Genomic DNA, 15,427 nt, shown 5'->3' on the forward strand with positions numbered 1-15,427 from the left:
ACACATCTTGACAAGTAAAGGCAGTTCGGTGGCTGATGACGCTCCGCGCATAGGTGATGAAGCGTAGCACAGTTACCTGAGTTACGACGTGTTCAATTTCGACAGAGCGTCAGAGCTCATGACTTCAAACGCAGGCAGGTGGCATGACAAATGCGTGTGGGTGCGAGCATAGAGCTAATACACAGACTCTAGAGGGAAAGCTGCCCATTCAGCCAATGTATTGAAGTGGTGAACGTATGCTTGCCACCGTCATCACACTGTTTACTGGTTGCCAGATGACTTTTGCTCGCTAAGACTGGCTGATAAGGAAGGTTTGATTCTGGCAACGTAGATGGTTGGACGATGGCGGCGTGCAGTTAACTGGCGGCTGCTGTAGAGTAGCTGCTGTAGACAACGACAGAATCGTCGCGTCAGGAGAATTTCTGTTGGTATGTTGCATCGGGTATTTAGTAACCTCATATAGGTCTCAAGCTCCTTCTGTGTTCTTATCTTGAGGACAGCTAGCCCTGCGACTGTTACGTGCTTCGAGTGGATTTCGTCGGTCGAGCACACACGTATCTCTTCTGTTCCCAATTGCCTGGAAACACGTCTGGGTTTTATTTTGGCACAAGAAGGTGAACACAATATAGAAAAAAAAAACCCTGATGAATTATACAGCAGTGGCCCTGCCTGGCTTATTCTGGATGGCCATGCGCCACTCACAGCAAACATGAAAGTGTGCTCGTGTGTTTTTACTGTTCGCGTTATTTGCCCTGTGTTCCTCCGTAAACGACGGTTGAGAATACTGTGAGTAGAGCAGCGTGTTCTCGTCTAACTGAGACGGCGGTAAACCCGTGGCGCTAAACCATTTGTCCAGCTGTTCCTATAAGGAAATTAGCGAATAAAAATGTTCAGTGCACGTGTCATTTGTTTCAGGTATGCTTTCGTTCACACGCCTTGCAGCCCATAGTTCACGCATAGCCATTGCTGTGGAAGGAGAAAGCTGTCATGAAATTTACAAGTGAAACTCTGCGCGTTTTCTCGCACGTTTGTGAGGCCATATGCCGAGTATTTTAGAGCTTTGGCCTTGAATGTAACGCATCGCGATGCATCAGAGCTCAAGCGGTTCTTTGTTACGAACGGCTTCTTATTTAAATGCTTTGATCTTGCAACTGCAAGCTTAAACGACACTCGAAAATAGCAATCTGAACTGAAACTCAAAGAGCGTCCACTCGGCAATATGGTTCACAGTCGTCCTACATTAACTCCTTATGCCCCAACCAGTGCCTGAAAAGTGTTTGGAAACTTAAAAATACCGTAAAAATCTTGCAAAACTACGTTATCTACCACACGTTTTTAAAACTGCAGTGCAAACCTTGCTCAATTGTCACTTAAAAAGAAAAACTATGCTGGCCGCGGTGATGGGTTTGATAATGACGGCACTCTTTTTGATCTCAGCCTTACCCCCCTGGGTGCAAGTTGAGTATCTGCGCTTAGTTGCTAGTCTCTCTGTCGCTGCGCAGAAATAGTGTTGCATATTTCATTGCAGGTCGCTTGTTATAGCTAAGTAATTTATGCATGCAGGCTATAAGCATCAGTCTGGACTGCGAACGTTTTGGTGATTGTTCAATCGGCATCCATGTTTATGGCACCTTTTCCTGAGGCATGGAGCTGTTACCTCCCAAAACGCATTTCGTACTAAAATTGCTCAATCTGGCAACTTGGGAAATTTTGCCGCCCTGCGCCTTCAGGTGGTATTCTATTTCTCCTTTGTCGTGGTTTCACTTCACAGCTGGCTTCTCGACTACACAGCAGTCGCACGTACTTGTTGCTCGCTTGATGTGTTCGCTACATCGGCGAGAAGTTCAAGAACAATCTCTTACAGAAGTAAACGGTGCGAAATTTACATCGACAAAGGGCTTTATTTTTCCTTTACTTGTTGGAAGCTCTTACTGCAAAGACAACGCAATTTTTTATTATTTTTTTTCAGGAAGAATGCATACATGCTTTATAGAAGTCGCCCATGACAAGGCAGAGCCTGTGCCGCACTCATAACTTATGGGGGAAGTTTTATATGCAGCAACAATTGAGGTAGATAAAACGTGGGCATATGTGAGGCTTTAGGAATTCTGTATGAACCTTCTTAAATATTGATATTTTGATAGATTAATAATGAAATGAGTGCCTGCGTCCTGCTTTCAACACAAAATAAACCAAGAAATCATACAAGGCGTAGGACAAAGAAATGGAACTACATAGGTCTTCTTGTATCTCCTAAGCCCTGCGTAAATTCGGCTTGATTTTCGTCTTGAGAGAAAGATAGAAATAACATTTATTGGCACCCGTCGAAAGGTTGGCGAGGATCCGAGGCGCAGCTCTGTCTCAGCCTTCTCCTCCCCCTCAGCCGTCGACCTGGATCTCTTGGATCTGAGCAGCGGCCAGGGCGAGACGGATGACTTCACGTTGCCCTTTCTCATCCTGTTGGAGAAGTAATGCTGTCAGGTTCTCCAAATCTAGGACACTTCCATACCATGTCGATCAGGTCCGCTATGCCATCGCAACGTTTGCACCTGGGGCAAAAAATTTTCGGGTGCCACTTGCTGTAAAGCTGGGGGTTCGGAAATACTCCAGTTAATAGCTTACGTCACATAACCTCCTCGCTTTTGGTGAGTTGCTTACACGCTTTTAGAAATACTGATCTGCCTGATTTGTAATGATTTAGAATATCTTGATAGCTATTAAAACGTTGAGCCAGCTGACCCAAAACGTTACACCGTGCCGTTGCTCTTCAATTTAAAATTAGCGAGCTTTCTTCTTAACTTTCCCTGAAGCTCATTCAAACACTCATCCGGAAGGTGTATTTCTAGAATGCTCCGGCCATCATATTGGGTCTTGCGGGTGAAAATCCGTCTTCGCTGAGCTAGGTTTAAGAAAATATCTAGTAACATGCAATGAAAGCGTCGGCATAACTGAAACCTTAATATGCAGACATGACCTATATACCATATGAGTAGCTTTTGATCATCTGGGAATACTGTCCAGTACATATAACCTAGCTTACTCCGATTCGAGTATGCATTAGCCTGGCCTCGACAATAATAATTTCTCTTTGGCGGCAAGACATAGCATAAAGCCACGTTAATTTTTAAGATCGCGCTTTGAAGCTTAACCTTTCTCGGTCTCTGTGCTATGGATGTGTTAGAAATATACGATTTGTGCGTTCTTATTGCCTATATTTAAAGAGGTAAGGTTGTTTTCAATGTGTAGGTTGGTTCATAGGAAGGGAAAGGTGCAGTATCTGTCACACTTGCTCTGTGGACACCTGAACCGCGCCGTAAGGGAAGGGATGAAGGTGGGAGTGAAAGTGGAAAGAGAGAAAGAGGAGCCGTAGTAGAGGGCTACGGAGTAATTTCGACCACCTGGGGATCTTTAACGTGCGCTGACATCGCACAGCACACGGACGCCACTTCGTTTCGCCTCCATCGAAACGCAGCCGCCGAGGTCGGGTTCGAACCCGGGAACTCCGGCACAGTAGTCGGGCGTCTTACCACTGCACCACCCGAATGTGAAATTTCAGCCTTCCTTCGTTCCTTATATGTAATTTTTTTATATGCAGGTGACAGCGCTTAAACACGCTTCGGACGTGAACAAGCTTCAGCAAGAGGGCTTCGGGCCGGCTGCTCTTTACGTGTCCGTGGGCGTCTACGGGCGATGGTACTTTGACCGCACTGATAGCGGGAGCAACGTAGAGGACGACACCGTGGGCACTCCTTGCTTCCCCCGCAACTACCGCGACCAGATGGCCAGCGCTGCTACGGTGAGTTGAGGATTTTTGGCGAATAACGTTTGCGAGTACGTTTATAACTATAATTACAGTTACCCCGCCCGGGTGGCGCAGTGGTTACGGCGCTCGACTACTGTTTCCCAAGGACGCGGGATCGAATCCCGGCCTCAGCGGCAGCTTTTCGGTGGAGACGAAAAGCAAGGCGCCCGTGTGCTGTGCGATGTCAGTGCACGTTAAAGAACCCCAGGCGGTCGAAATTTCCGGAGACCTCCACTACGGCGTCTCTCATAGCCTGAGTTGCTTTGGGACGTAAAATCCCACGAACCACACCAAACCATAATTACAGTTAGCCTAGGTAGGTATGCTGTAGGACAAAATATATCTTACACAGACCTTCTCTTAGGTCATTTGCGGGTACTTTATCTCTACTTAGTTCCCAATTTTACCTGCCTTGCCCATTCCCTTCGTTACCTCATGCAGACACTCCGCCGATTGGTGCATGATTATTATCCCATTAGCATTGCGTCTACATTTGTATGCGCTTTTTTTTTCACCACTGAATGCTCATTCGCAAGGTTGAATTTCCACACATCGCAACACAGTCAGAAAGTGGTAAAATGAGAAAATTCTTCAGTGAGACTGTTTCAAGTCAGATGTGGCACACGAACGCAAAAAATTGCTTTTAAAATGCGTTTATCTGTAGCTCAGGTATGGCTGCAGTGAGTAGGCATTTTTGATTGTTTTTTAAGCATCAGTGCTTTAAATGTTGCTTACAAGGAGTCGTTTAGATGACGCTTTCTTTAGATGACAAAATGAATAAAGGTGACACACATGCTCAGCCTTAAGAGTATACGTAGTAGAGCTCTAACATCGTCTTTTCATTCTGCCAGTTTTTAATCTAATAAAGTTGGATTTTGGCGAAAGGAAAGGTGTAGTGTCTGCCCCATTTCTCGATGTTCATTTGCACTTACAATGCACGGCATACAGTTGGAGCTAGATATGTGATTGGTTCGAATTCCTATCGATGCCTAGCCTCTAACTTGACCAGCAGATTGATTGCAAATGGGAAGCGAGATGATATATCACCCTCAGTGCTGAGCAGAAAACGGTTGCATCACAAATTGGATACCAAACTACGGGCGTATTTTTTCCGACACATTGTATGACACATAGTTTGCTCGATATCTAAATTCTGGGATAGAGCGATGGCTTTCCGGCCAAACTAGCCCAATACGCCGTTGCGTAAAACAAGTGTATTTCAGACTTTTACAAAAATTTTGAGCCTCAATATCTAGTTTCGAGCTCTCGACAGAAATTGCACAATTAAGGATTCTGCTCTTGGATGTGACTCGGGCGCCTGATCGGCATACATGGCGGTAAGGCGCAAAGTATTGCATAGGCAAGCCCTGTTTTGAATGACCATGTGTAAAAGTATATTCCATAAGTTGGCGCTAGTCAAGGGTCTCTAAGGAAACTGCCTGAAGCTTAATCTCACAAGCGCCACCTGGACAGAGACGGTTCTCTTACCTTACACCACTTGTCCTTTCTATATACGCAGTTCTCGTTGCAGGTGTGTGGTAATCTGTCTTTCCGCAACACTCTGCAGAAAGTGCTTCAAAAGTTACTTCAAGGGAATAAAGCTACTTTTGCAGGATATATTGCTAGCCTGATTCTTTAGAAAAAGAATGCAGGCTTAGCTCTCGAACAGCTGACTGACTGAATGCGATTCCATTAAAGTTTGATAAGCCGCGCGAATTGGCAGTCAAGATGTGAAACCACTAACACTTTGTTTCTCTTGTTTTTGAAACGTGATCGACTGGGAATTTATCTGCACTTGGTGTCTTGTAGCAGGGGGCGGCAGAAAGTTAGGTGGGCGGATGAGGTTAAGAAGTTCGCGGGGGTCAAGTGGATGCAGCTTGCACAGAGCCGGGTTAAGTGGAGAAATATGGGAGAGGCCTTCGCCCTGCAGTAGGTATAGTCAGGCTGATGATGATGATGATGATGATGATGGTGGTGTCTTGTGCTAATTGGGCGTCGAGGATTGCAATTTGGAGTCTTGCCTCTGTGTGTAAAGCAGTGGTAGAAAGCAGATGCGAGGAATATGCGAAATCTTAGCCTGACGGTGTATTGCACCTCTCACGTATCGTATGGCCCTCTCACCGGCCTACAGCCATTCTCATTCACCTGAACTTTGCTACCCATTGAACTCCTGCATCTTCCTCGTAAAGAATGCTTCATTCAATGCATATCTCTTTTCAACTCGAAGCTGGAAATAACTGAGTCTAAAATACGCGGCCAAATTGGCTGGCACGCGACAGGCAATAAAACAGTAGCGATGGTGACTATGATCACTAAGCGCTTTGACGAAGAAAGGCAGCCTTGATACATTTAAGGCGTTCGCTTGTAAGTAGGCAGTGTTTGCTACAGCAGCCTAGCACTGCTTCCAGACAGACACCCCTGCTTGCTTACCATATCTCGCGTATACAAGCGTTATACAGCGTTATACAGCGTTATACCAGTATACAAGCGTTAATGGCTTTGCCAACAATTAGTTTTTCATGGAGTAGTTTGTGTGGGATTGTGACATTTCTCAGCCTTCAAACATTTTTTTCGTATCCCACTAGTAAAGAACACTTTCAGAGTGGTAAGCGATCAAAAATAAAAACGAAATTCGGCTAAGCAAAGAAATCATCCCAAATATGCATTTCAGGTCAACAGTCGCAAGTGTTGTACGCAGCACGCGAATAAGAAATGGCTTGGTGGGAGCATAGATTAATGAGCATCTTGTGCAATGAACTAGGCGTTTTGTGCTTCATAAGTTTGATGCGTGTGATGGGTGCTTTTAGTTGAACCACCGTATTGTAAAAACCTTTCTGTCGCTTCTAGATATCCTAATTCATGCACGCCTTAATGCGCAAGAAAAAGACATACCGTGTTTGGTTTGTATTTTTTTCATATTTTTAAATGTTACCAATATTCGCACAACGTAGAACATCGCAAAAACTGCAGTATTTAGGTGGAAATAAATGTATTTTTGCACTCATTCTACTTTCCTGTATGGATAGCCGTATGTGGCGGAAAGCCAGCAGGGTCACAGCTGGGGCCTGCGCACCTTTCACAACTTACTTTTTGCTGGTGTTTGAGGTCGCAGTTTTAATTTATTTTGTAAGTAACATTCCACTGACGCCGCGCCTTGGGACGCTGACCGTACCGGTTGACGTACCTGTGGGGAGTGGTACTCAGGCTAAACGCGACTGGCCTCGAGATATTCGCTGAGCGTCCGCTTTGAACGCTGAAGTGATGCAAATTGTCACAGATTTTTGGGGAATGGACAAAGTCACAATGGACATATTTAGCAGCTGACCCCCAGTTATCTCAACAAAACACTCGTTGGTATTTGAGGTTTCCCATGCAGACACTTGGTTACTAGTTCTTCTGACGAGAAGTCGCCATGCACTGGCTTTATTGCAGATATCATTTGAAAGGACTCCCGGCGCATGTTGCGCCCTCGCACTCTAGTCATAGAGAATGACTCTAGTCACTATCAAAGTCACAGTCACTAATCACCGAAAGAGCCTCTATTCGCAGGTAGCGACCAGAGTTTCATCGGCTGATCTTCAGCGAAAGGTATTGAAAAAGAAGCTGCCAACCTTTGAACGGAACATAATAGACATCATTCTTTCTTCAGTAGATTTCTCAAATTTAGCAGATTGTAAAGACAACAAAAAATTGACATTTGCAAAAAGAGAACTTTCTTTCACCTGTGACGACGTAGTTTAATAGTTTTCCAACGTAACTTATAATTGAACAGAGCCGGTGTGTATCTCGTAACTGGGGTAAAGTGTCCAAGGCGGCTGAATATAATTGTTCGTATACAAACAGCGGAAAGCTATACTGCAGGTTCTTCAGCGTCTGTGTAAATTTTTTGCTAATGAGGGAAGGTTAGCCTAATAAATCGAGCCGGAGACTGGTGCGTTTTGGTCTTTTCTTTTTAGGCATGCAGTAACCCGAAGTATGGAGAGGTTCGCGACTGTCACCAATTGGACTGCAAATTTGTTGTGGACCGAGAAGAGAACAAGAGATTGGTATTCGACTCCGCAGACACTCTTCGGAGAAAGGTCCGTTGCTTTACTTGTTTTATCAAAGTCTGTTGCTTTCTGGCTTTGAACCTGCGCCGCTACTTCTGGGTAGTACGCATGGTGTGTGCACTTTCTAGCAGCCCCCATTTTCCTGGGTGCCTTCTTCGTGTGTCAAAAGAATTGCGCCATATTCACGAAGAAAATCTACGCCAAGAATCAGGTCACGCGAGCAGCTTTTCAGAACAAGGCAGCTTACCACAAATGTAGAGTCTTGAATTTGAACTCTGGCCGTGCACATGCCTAGGGGAGTAATCAGATGACCTACCGCAGTGCGAACGTGTGACTGTGTGCGTTACGCTTAAGGAGGGAGGAATGCCAGGGGGCGCTCGGAGCGAAAGACGTTGAAGTGAATCGGCTCCGCACTCGCAGGACGTACCTAGAACTCGGAGCGTGGAATTTCACTTTTCCCGCCGGGGTGGCGCAGTGGTTACGACGCTCGACTACTGTTCCCAAGGACGCGGGATCGAATCCCGGCCTCGGCGGTAGCTTTTCGGTGGAGGCGAAAAGAAAGGCGTCCGTGTGCTGTGCGATGTCAGCGCACGTTAAAGAACCCCAGGTGGTCGAAATTTCCGGAGTCCTCCACTACGGCGTCTCTCATAGCCTGAGTTGCTTTGGGACGTTAAACCCCACAAACCAAACCAAACCAAACCAATTTCACTTTTACCGGCTTTGTTAAACTAGCCCCAGTCACCAACATCATGACAATATTAATGAACTGGACTCCTGCCTTCACATTTTATTCTTCAGATAAATGACGTTACGAGTCATTGGAAACAAGCTTTTGTAAGGAAACGCACCAACAGAATGAACAGCTGGGGAGGCTTGAAAAAGTAACGTCACAAACACTGGAAGGGGAAAACCATTATTACATTTTGTAACTGGTAACACGGAGTGCCATTGTACCCTGTTTATTTTCTGTTTTCTGCTATCCATCGCAATACATACTAATACCAATTGTTGCAAGGCCGTAATTAGAGGCATTCATGGCATTGTTTTACGCAATTCGAAGCATTATAAAAGTGCAAATGAAGCGTCGTACGCGCCCCTCTACGCCTGCGGTCTGAGCATAAGAAGTCTAGCTCGGTAGTCTTTCTATTTTTATTCTTTGGGGCTGCATTACATTGCCGTACGTAACCTACCTTGTTTTTATAGATGCCTTGTTCTACCAGCTGCGGTAGTTCATAGCAACCAGCCTGCCTAATCAGGATCACTTGCGGCTACTTTATGCCAATAAACTCACATAGTTGTTTCAAGCGAAGAAATGCAGAACAGCAGAGTCGGCGATGGTCGCTGTTCTCCATTATCTTCAGCAATATTGAGAGCTTGATGGTCTTGCTTCAAATAGGTAACTTATGGGTACCGTGTTCCATACAAGCTCAGTAATGAAGATAATGTGACCTCGTGTTAAATGATTCAAGAACTGCACTAGCTTAAAAAAGGCAGGGTACATGAAAACCAGAATTTAATCATACTGTTGAATCACAATCTATACATTTAGTGAGATAAGTGACAAAGTAGAGTAGTGTAGTTGGAAGGAAAAGAGGTAAATAAAACATGGAATACGGTGTTCTAAACGCACGCGCAATGCTACATTGCCGGTGCCTTTGCGTATGGGGCCGACTAGACCCTTCTTTAATTAACAGAAGGCACGGCATGAAACATCTGAACTTTCTTTAAAACGGCGCGGCTCCAGCATCATGCAATCGCTCCTACTCAATGTTACTTTCTGTAATCTTAAAACCATTGTGTCTTTATTTGCTTTAAATTGGGCCTCGAAGAAGGCTGCCTTCTACACAAACGGAGAGTTTTATCCTGCCCTTTTTAAGGCGGCATTGTATGGTTCGCGAAGAAAAGAAACCTCGCGTTCATCATTAAAAAATGGGGCTTCAGAATGGGGAAGCTGGACTATGGCAGTAAAGGTCGTTTCTTTTTCTTGTTCTTTTACGAAAAGGTTATTCTTCGTTTCTTCTTTCTTCACCCAAGTACTTCGCTGCTGGAGGTCTTGCTGGAAAGACAGGGGGCTGTTGTCGTGCACTTGGAATATATGTTTTATATGTACAGACGATTGATTGCAACAAGTACATACATGACAGCATGGTGTCTCACAGGCTGCCCCTTGAACCCACTCCACGGCTACTCGAGAGTCCGATCCGCGTGTCTGGTTCCGTTCGAGACCAAAATCTCTGTGTTGCGATGGCGGCAGGGAATCGCGCGTCCCGCGCTCTCTCACCACGCGAAAAGAAAACACAAAGTTGAATCGTTCTCAAGTCGCGAGCATGAGGAGTGTCGTCAAACCGGGTTTACAGTATAAGCTTTTCCTATATTCCGAACAGCTCCGGCCTTAGCGCCGTGTACAGCTTGTAAACGCAGCGACGGACGCCCAGCCGATGCAAGGGCTCTGACACCCCCTAGAGGCAGACAAGATGCTGCTACGTTCACAGATGCTGCTGGCATATGGGCGCGCAGACACCTGGCATTGTATGTACCGCGCCACGCCTCGGGGTGCTGCCCCGTCGAGTTGACTGCAAACGCGCCCTCCTCGGACTTAACACTTTAAAGAAGGCCGCTATAGCCTTCCCCTCTCCCTGCATCTGACATTTGGGCGATCCACACTCGGCACGGAGGACGCTTTCTTCCTTCCCGAAGCGTGACAAAAAAAGAAAAAAAAAAGAAACACAGACACCAGCTTTTACCGAAATAATGAGCGTGTCCGGACGAAAGTACCCGACGCCCTCGCCGCGCCGCTCGTAGAGCGACTGTTCCGATGGTTAATACGACGCAGGCTAAAGCGGACAGAGGCATATGGATGGCGCCTTACAATGACGTCATCACCCTGGATACCAATCCGCAAGCGGTGCCAAATTTCAAAAGGCCCCTGGCCCACGTCCTATCACAGGTCAAAAACAAAAAAAAAAAAAATATTCAGCTTGAAGCCGAACATCTCTAGAAGCTCCGTGTAACCAAAGTAAAATAATTGAGCTCAATAGAAATTTCAGTTGATTCAGATAGGGTGCGAATCGAGCAAGGGCCTACTCATTGTGAGAGGAGGACGCTATCAGCAAGTCACGGAATTTTTTAACTGTCGTCCTCTTCACTTATCGCTTGGCACGGAACTTTGTGGGTGCAAGCTGAATATAGATGGACGTGGTGAATTCGCGACGCAGTAGTTATTTATTATAGCGATTGAAAAAAATAATAAAGGAAAATACAAAAAAAATACAAATACCACTAAGGGACCGTCACGCTTAAGCCTTCACAGAATGTAAAGTCTTAAAGGGCCTTTGAAATGCTACTTGGAGTAACATTCTAACACAAGAAATTCATAGAAGTGGTCTCAATGAGTATTCGAGCCAAATTTGAAATCTTTCCGTGGAGCCGGTAATATATAAATATTTTTCAAAAAGTGCTCCTGGCGACCGCTTGCAACCGACCGGGGCGACACATCTTCGCGCGAAAACTTCCCCACTGACGTCAGTGGGGCTGTTTGGCGCGCCAGCTTATTGGACGCTCTCAAGTTACGCGGGTGGGACGGGGCATGGATGCGGCGCCGTCACGACTTTTCTTTTTTGTTTTTACATTCCGGTATTGTTTCCATTTAGGAGGAGAGGAGGAGCAACATTCTTCGATCGCTCATATGTTCGGTGGTAATAAAGCTAGCTTAAAATGTTTGAGCTATAGAGAGTATTGATGGAATACCTATTGCCCGTGCGCACATTTTATAATTTTAGTAAATAGCGCTTCATGCGTCTTTTACGAACTCTCCGTAACAATTCATTCCTAGAGAGACATGATAAAGGCATAGTGCCTGTATTACATCTTTATGCTTTATGCAGAAACAACAACCTATTTTAATAGCTGGTATATACCCAACGTTTCCAGTAGCATTACTCACTACTGCATGGGAATTTGTGCGCCAATGTGTAGTTTGGTGTAATATTTAATAATGTATGTTTCGGAGCTGAGTGATTAATTTAATGGCCAGTTTTTACCGGATCTTTTCCATGCCACTCATATGCCTACGTCACCATTATTACGTTGCGTTTTTAATAATAAATTGTCGAGAAAACTTTCTCTGGTGTTTGGCTCTGCTTAGTACGTTGCGAGGCGCTTTTCTGCTTTTTGGCGTCACTTCATCTTGTGAAACGTGTTTCGCCTATTTCCTGTAGGCAATATTATTCTGTAAAAATTATTTCATCCTTATTAGGATATTATGATACGTGAATGAACTGTGCTTTATTTATGCCTGAATCACGAAAGTACTAAACGTATGCATTTTATGTATTTCATTTTATTTTATGCAGTTATGCCTAAGCAAGAGGAATGCCATCGGCTTAAAGTACGGCATTGTTGCAGCACGCGTCGAGTACTCGGATGCCAGTGGTGGCTGCGGCGGTGGCCAATTTCCGCTGCTGTCCGCCGTGAAGGATCTCATGCGCTTCTTCAGAGAAGAATACGTGTCCGAGGCGGCACTGCAGCGGTGTCTTTCATGAAAAATGGCGCCTGCGCATTCCACTTGCAGTACAGCGAATTACGTGTAGCGCGCCTCGCTGAAAAATGAGACACTTGAGATGCGTGGCCTCTTCGTAAAAACAAACTGACCCGCCATTCGCGCGTGTAAAGCTTCTGAATCTCTACATAACTGACCGTTTATTTCTTCACGCCCTTTGTGACACTGGTTGATCGATCCGTATAATACATAATCTGTACTGACTGCTCCACGTATTCATTGCAGTTAGTGATAGTAAAGCTACTTTTAAGCCGTTGAAATCAAGTGTTATTAAATAAAAGTGATTAGTAACTAGTAGGGCGCCAACTTATAAAATGAGAAAACAAGCTGTAGTTTCACATTTAAAGGGAAAAATTTAGAAATAGCTAGTCGTCTATTTTAAAAGGAAAATTCCAAAATATTTTAGATAAGTTTAAAGGTCTACGCATTATATTACCAGAGCACATGATGCTGCATTAGTAGTTATATTTTGCAACAACCGAACTAGCTCGCACGGCAGCTTTGATTTATAGCCTCTGCGATGTGCTGTCGGGAACAAAAATAGTTAACTTAAGCGGCGGGCGATGGAGTTAAGGAAAACTAAAGCAAAACTACACTGCAGTGACATCTGCAGGCAACATCTGATAAAATAAAAAGACTCCAGTGATATAGCTTTGCTTGCTTCAAACGCGATATGATCCAGCTTACCCAAATGCCGTGTAGCGCCAGAGGACTTGCGGTCCTGTTTTTATTTCCCGTCTTTGGTTTTCATTGTTCAGTTGATGTGGTCGAGAGATGACAAGCGAGACAGCTCATGCCGCGGCATGGTATGATAAAATGGTGGAATGCCATGGAGAGGCCGAGGCGCACGCCGGTGGTGATATATTCAAGCGCAAATTAAAAAAAAAAATTCAAAACCTGCAGGTGTGATGGGCGACCGTCGAGTCGGGCTGAGTTGACTTGACCAGACTAGTTTTTGAGGAACATATATACACTGCCGCGTCGGGTGTGGGCCTCTTCTCTTGTCTCCAAGCAGCGAGAGGCTGGAAACTAAAATTGTGCCACGCTCGAAGCAATGTTTCTTGTGCGGCTCGGAGCTCTTTTGCCGTGTCGCATCTTCTCTATAGTCGAGTAGCAGTGTGTTGTCTTGCTGGGTTGAAGCCCTGACTTTCGTCCTGCTTTAACCTCAGCATTCCGCTGTCACTAGCCTTGATCGCATTCTTTATTTTGCAGTGGCTTCCGGCGTATGGCTTTGCAAATATATTTCATTGATCAGGAATGAATAGGGATGTTTATATGGACTGTTTATATGTTTATATGTCTATTCACTCGTCGGGCGAGACCATGGCTCGCGTAGACGTTCTCTGGAGGGCGGGGACTTCGAACGTTACACCTACAATTTTCCGTTCCTCAACATAAGTGTAACCCCTTTCGTTAGTGTCCATTTTTCTGCCCCATAGGTGAGTACCTGTAAGATACAGCTGCTATATCCATTAAGCTGCTATTTTCATTAAGGATACTGGTAAGTTCAGAGTCAAAATCTGTGAGTACTTCACAAATTCGCTCTACTACAACCTCACGCTCCCAGTTATTCCGCTTTAGTTATCAGGTTACGTGGCTACCGGCTGTCCTAGGTATACGTATTCTCTAACAACTTCCATCACTTTCCTACACATTGTAAGGTGCTATTCCTTTCCGAGGCTGTCCAACATTTATGCATCAGTCTTCCGCATATACATTTCGAATCCTACCATTCTCTTTTGCTTGTTGCAGATCCCCAACTTTCCCTCCTCGTATGCATTAAAGTAATGCTAGCGTTCTTCCGAGTTTCTCCATTGGACTTCTCATCCATTTCTGCTCTCCTGATAGGATGTGATCAATAAACCGCAATTTTCCATCGCTTTTTAATCTACAGAGACAGAGCTACAGGACTTGCAGAACTTATCTTCTACCTTTTAATGGGTTTTCAACACGGATGCTCGAGGTAAGGTATTTCACAGTGTACAGCTTTGTCAAAAATGTAAAGCCCAGGGGTCTGCTTCTAAACCACTTCGTGTGGCTTGAAATGCATTTCCAGTGTTCCAAATTTCTCGATGATCAGGCGCTTTTTGTCCTGCCTTTTCCAATGGGAATGACCTCCGCTAATGCTGGGTAAGAACTACTACACGGCTCAGAACTAGACCCTTTGGCCTCTGCTCTTTTGACAAAGGCTCTGCATTCAGATAACACATTCTTTTACAACACTTCTGCAGGAAATGTTCGAAATCCAGACTGTCTATTTCTGTTCATTGAATGTACGCAGCTTTTAAGGCTTTTGCATAAATCAGCGTAGGAAGCATCGTTCCTACAGTTCTCAAAGCCGCCCGTCAGGGCTGATTGGCTTAAATTGAGGGCTTCTGGCACTGGACGTTTGAATGGCGTTCTGCACTTTTTTTTCTGCCGCTGGTCCAGATGTTACCTGTGTTCGGAAGCAGTGTATGACAAATTTATTTTATTCAAAGTTGAAAATAGTCAAGGGCGTGAAGCGCTGAGAGTATTGGGTACAACAGAATACGAGGGTTGTACGCAATTTTAACAAACATGTGCAGTTTCCTTGAATTAGTAATTCAGGCAATTAAAAAACTGGCAGATTTTCTCCCTTTTAGATCGATTACAGTGTGAAAGCATGACCTTTTTCGTATTACTTGTTTTAACTAGCTGGAATTACTGTTTTTGCACAAGGCTTACCTGGCTTAGCTGCGGTAGCTGGCAGCTGACATGGCCGAGCCCTAACTGGACGTAGGGCTTCCTGACATTAGGTTTGGCAGGAGCTGCCAACTCGGGCCTCTCCTTTCATATGGGAGGGTGATATCAGAATCAGCCGGCCAAGACCCTTGCATTTATGTTATCCCTAGGCCACGCAGGCACATTCATACGGCTAGGTTAAAGCGGGGCTTTGTATGCTGGCTGGTCATCGCTAAGGTAGAAGTGAAAATAGAGAAAGACGTGCCGTAGTGGAGGGCTGCGGACCACCGCGCGATCGCGGCTTTCACCTCATTG

The 15,427-nt window shown here is 45.1% G+C and overlaps 1 protein-coding gene across 6 annotated transcripts in view; it reads left to right on the top strand.

Moving 5' to 3' along the window:
• LOC146178340 (uncharacterized) overlaps window positions 1-13,480 on the top strand; it is a 39,822-nt gene extending 26,342 nt beyond the window's left edge. For 5 of the 6 annotated variants that reach the window (XM_084579733.1, XM_084579734.1, XM_084579738.1 and 2 more), the window contains 3 exons: window positions 3,596-3,796; window positions 7,759-7,881; window positions 12,204-13,480. In XM_084579733.1, coding sequence (XP_084435859.1) covers window positions 3,596-3,796; window positions 7,759-7,881; window positions 12,204-12,392 — 513 coding nt within the window. In that variant the 3' untranslated portion in view covers window positions 12,393-13,480. The remainder of the gene's footprint in view (window positions 1-3,595; window positions 3,797-7,758; window positions 7,882-12,203) is intronic. The other variant, XM_084579735.1, reaches the window with a different exon arrangement.
• The last annotated feature ends 1,947 nt before the right edge of the window (window positions 13,481-15,427 follow it).

This window comes from Amblyomma maculatum, chromosome 9 (assembly GCF_055883805.1).
Source record: "Amblyomma maculatum isolate TAMU_Amacu chromosome 9, ASM5588380v1, whole genome shotgun sequence".
Lineage (NCBI taxonomy): Eukaryota > Metazoa > Arthropoda > Arachnida > Ixodida > Ixodidae > Amblyomma > Amblyomma maculatum.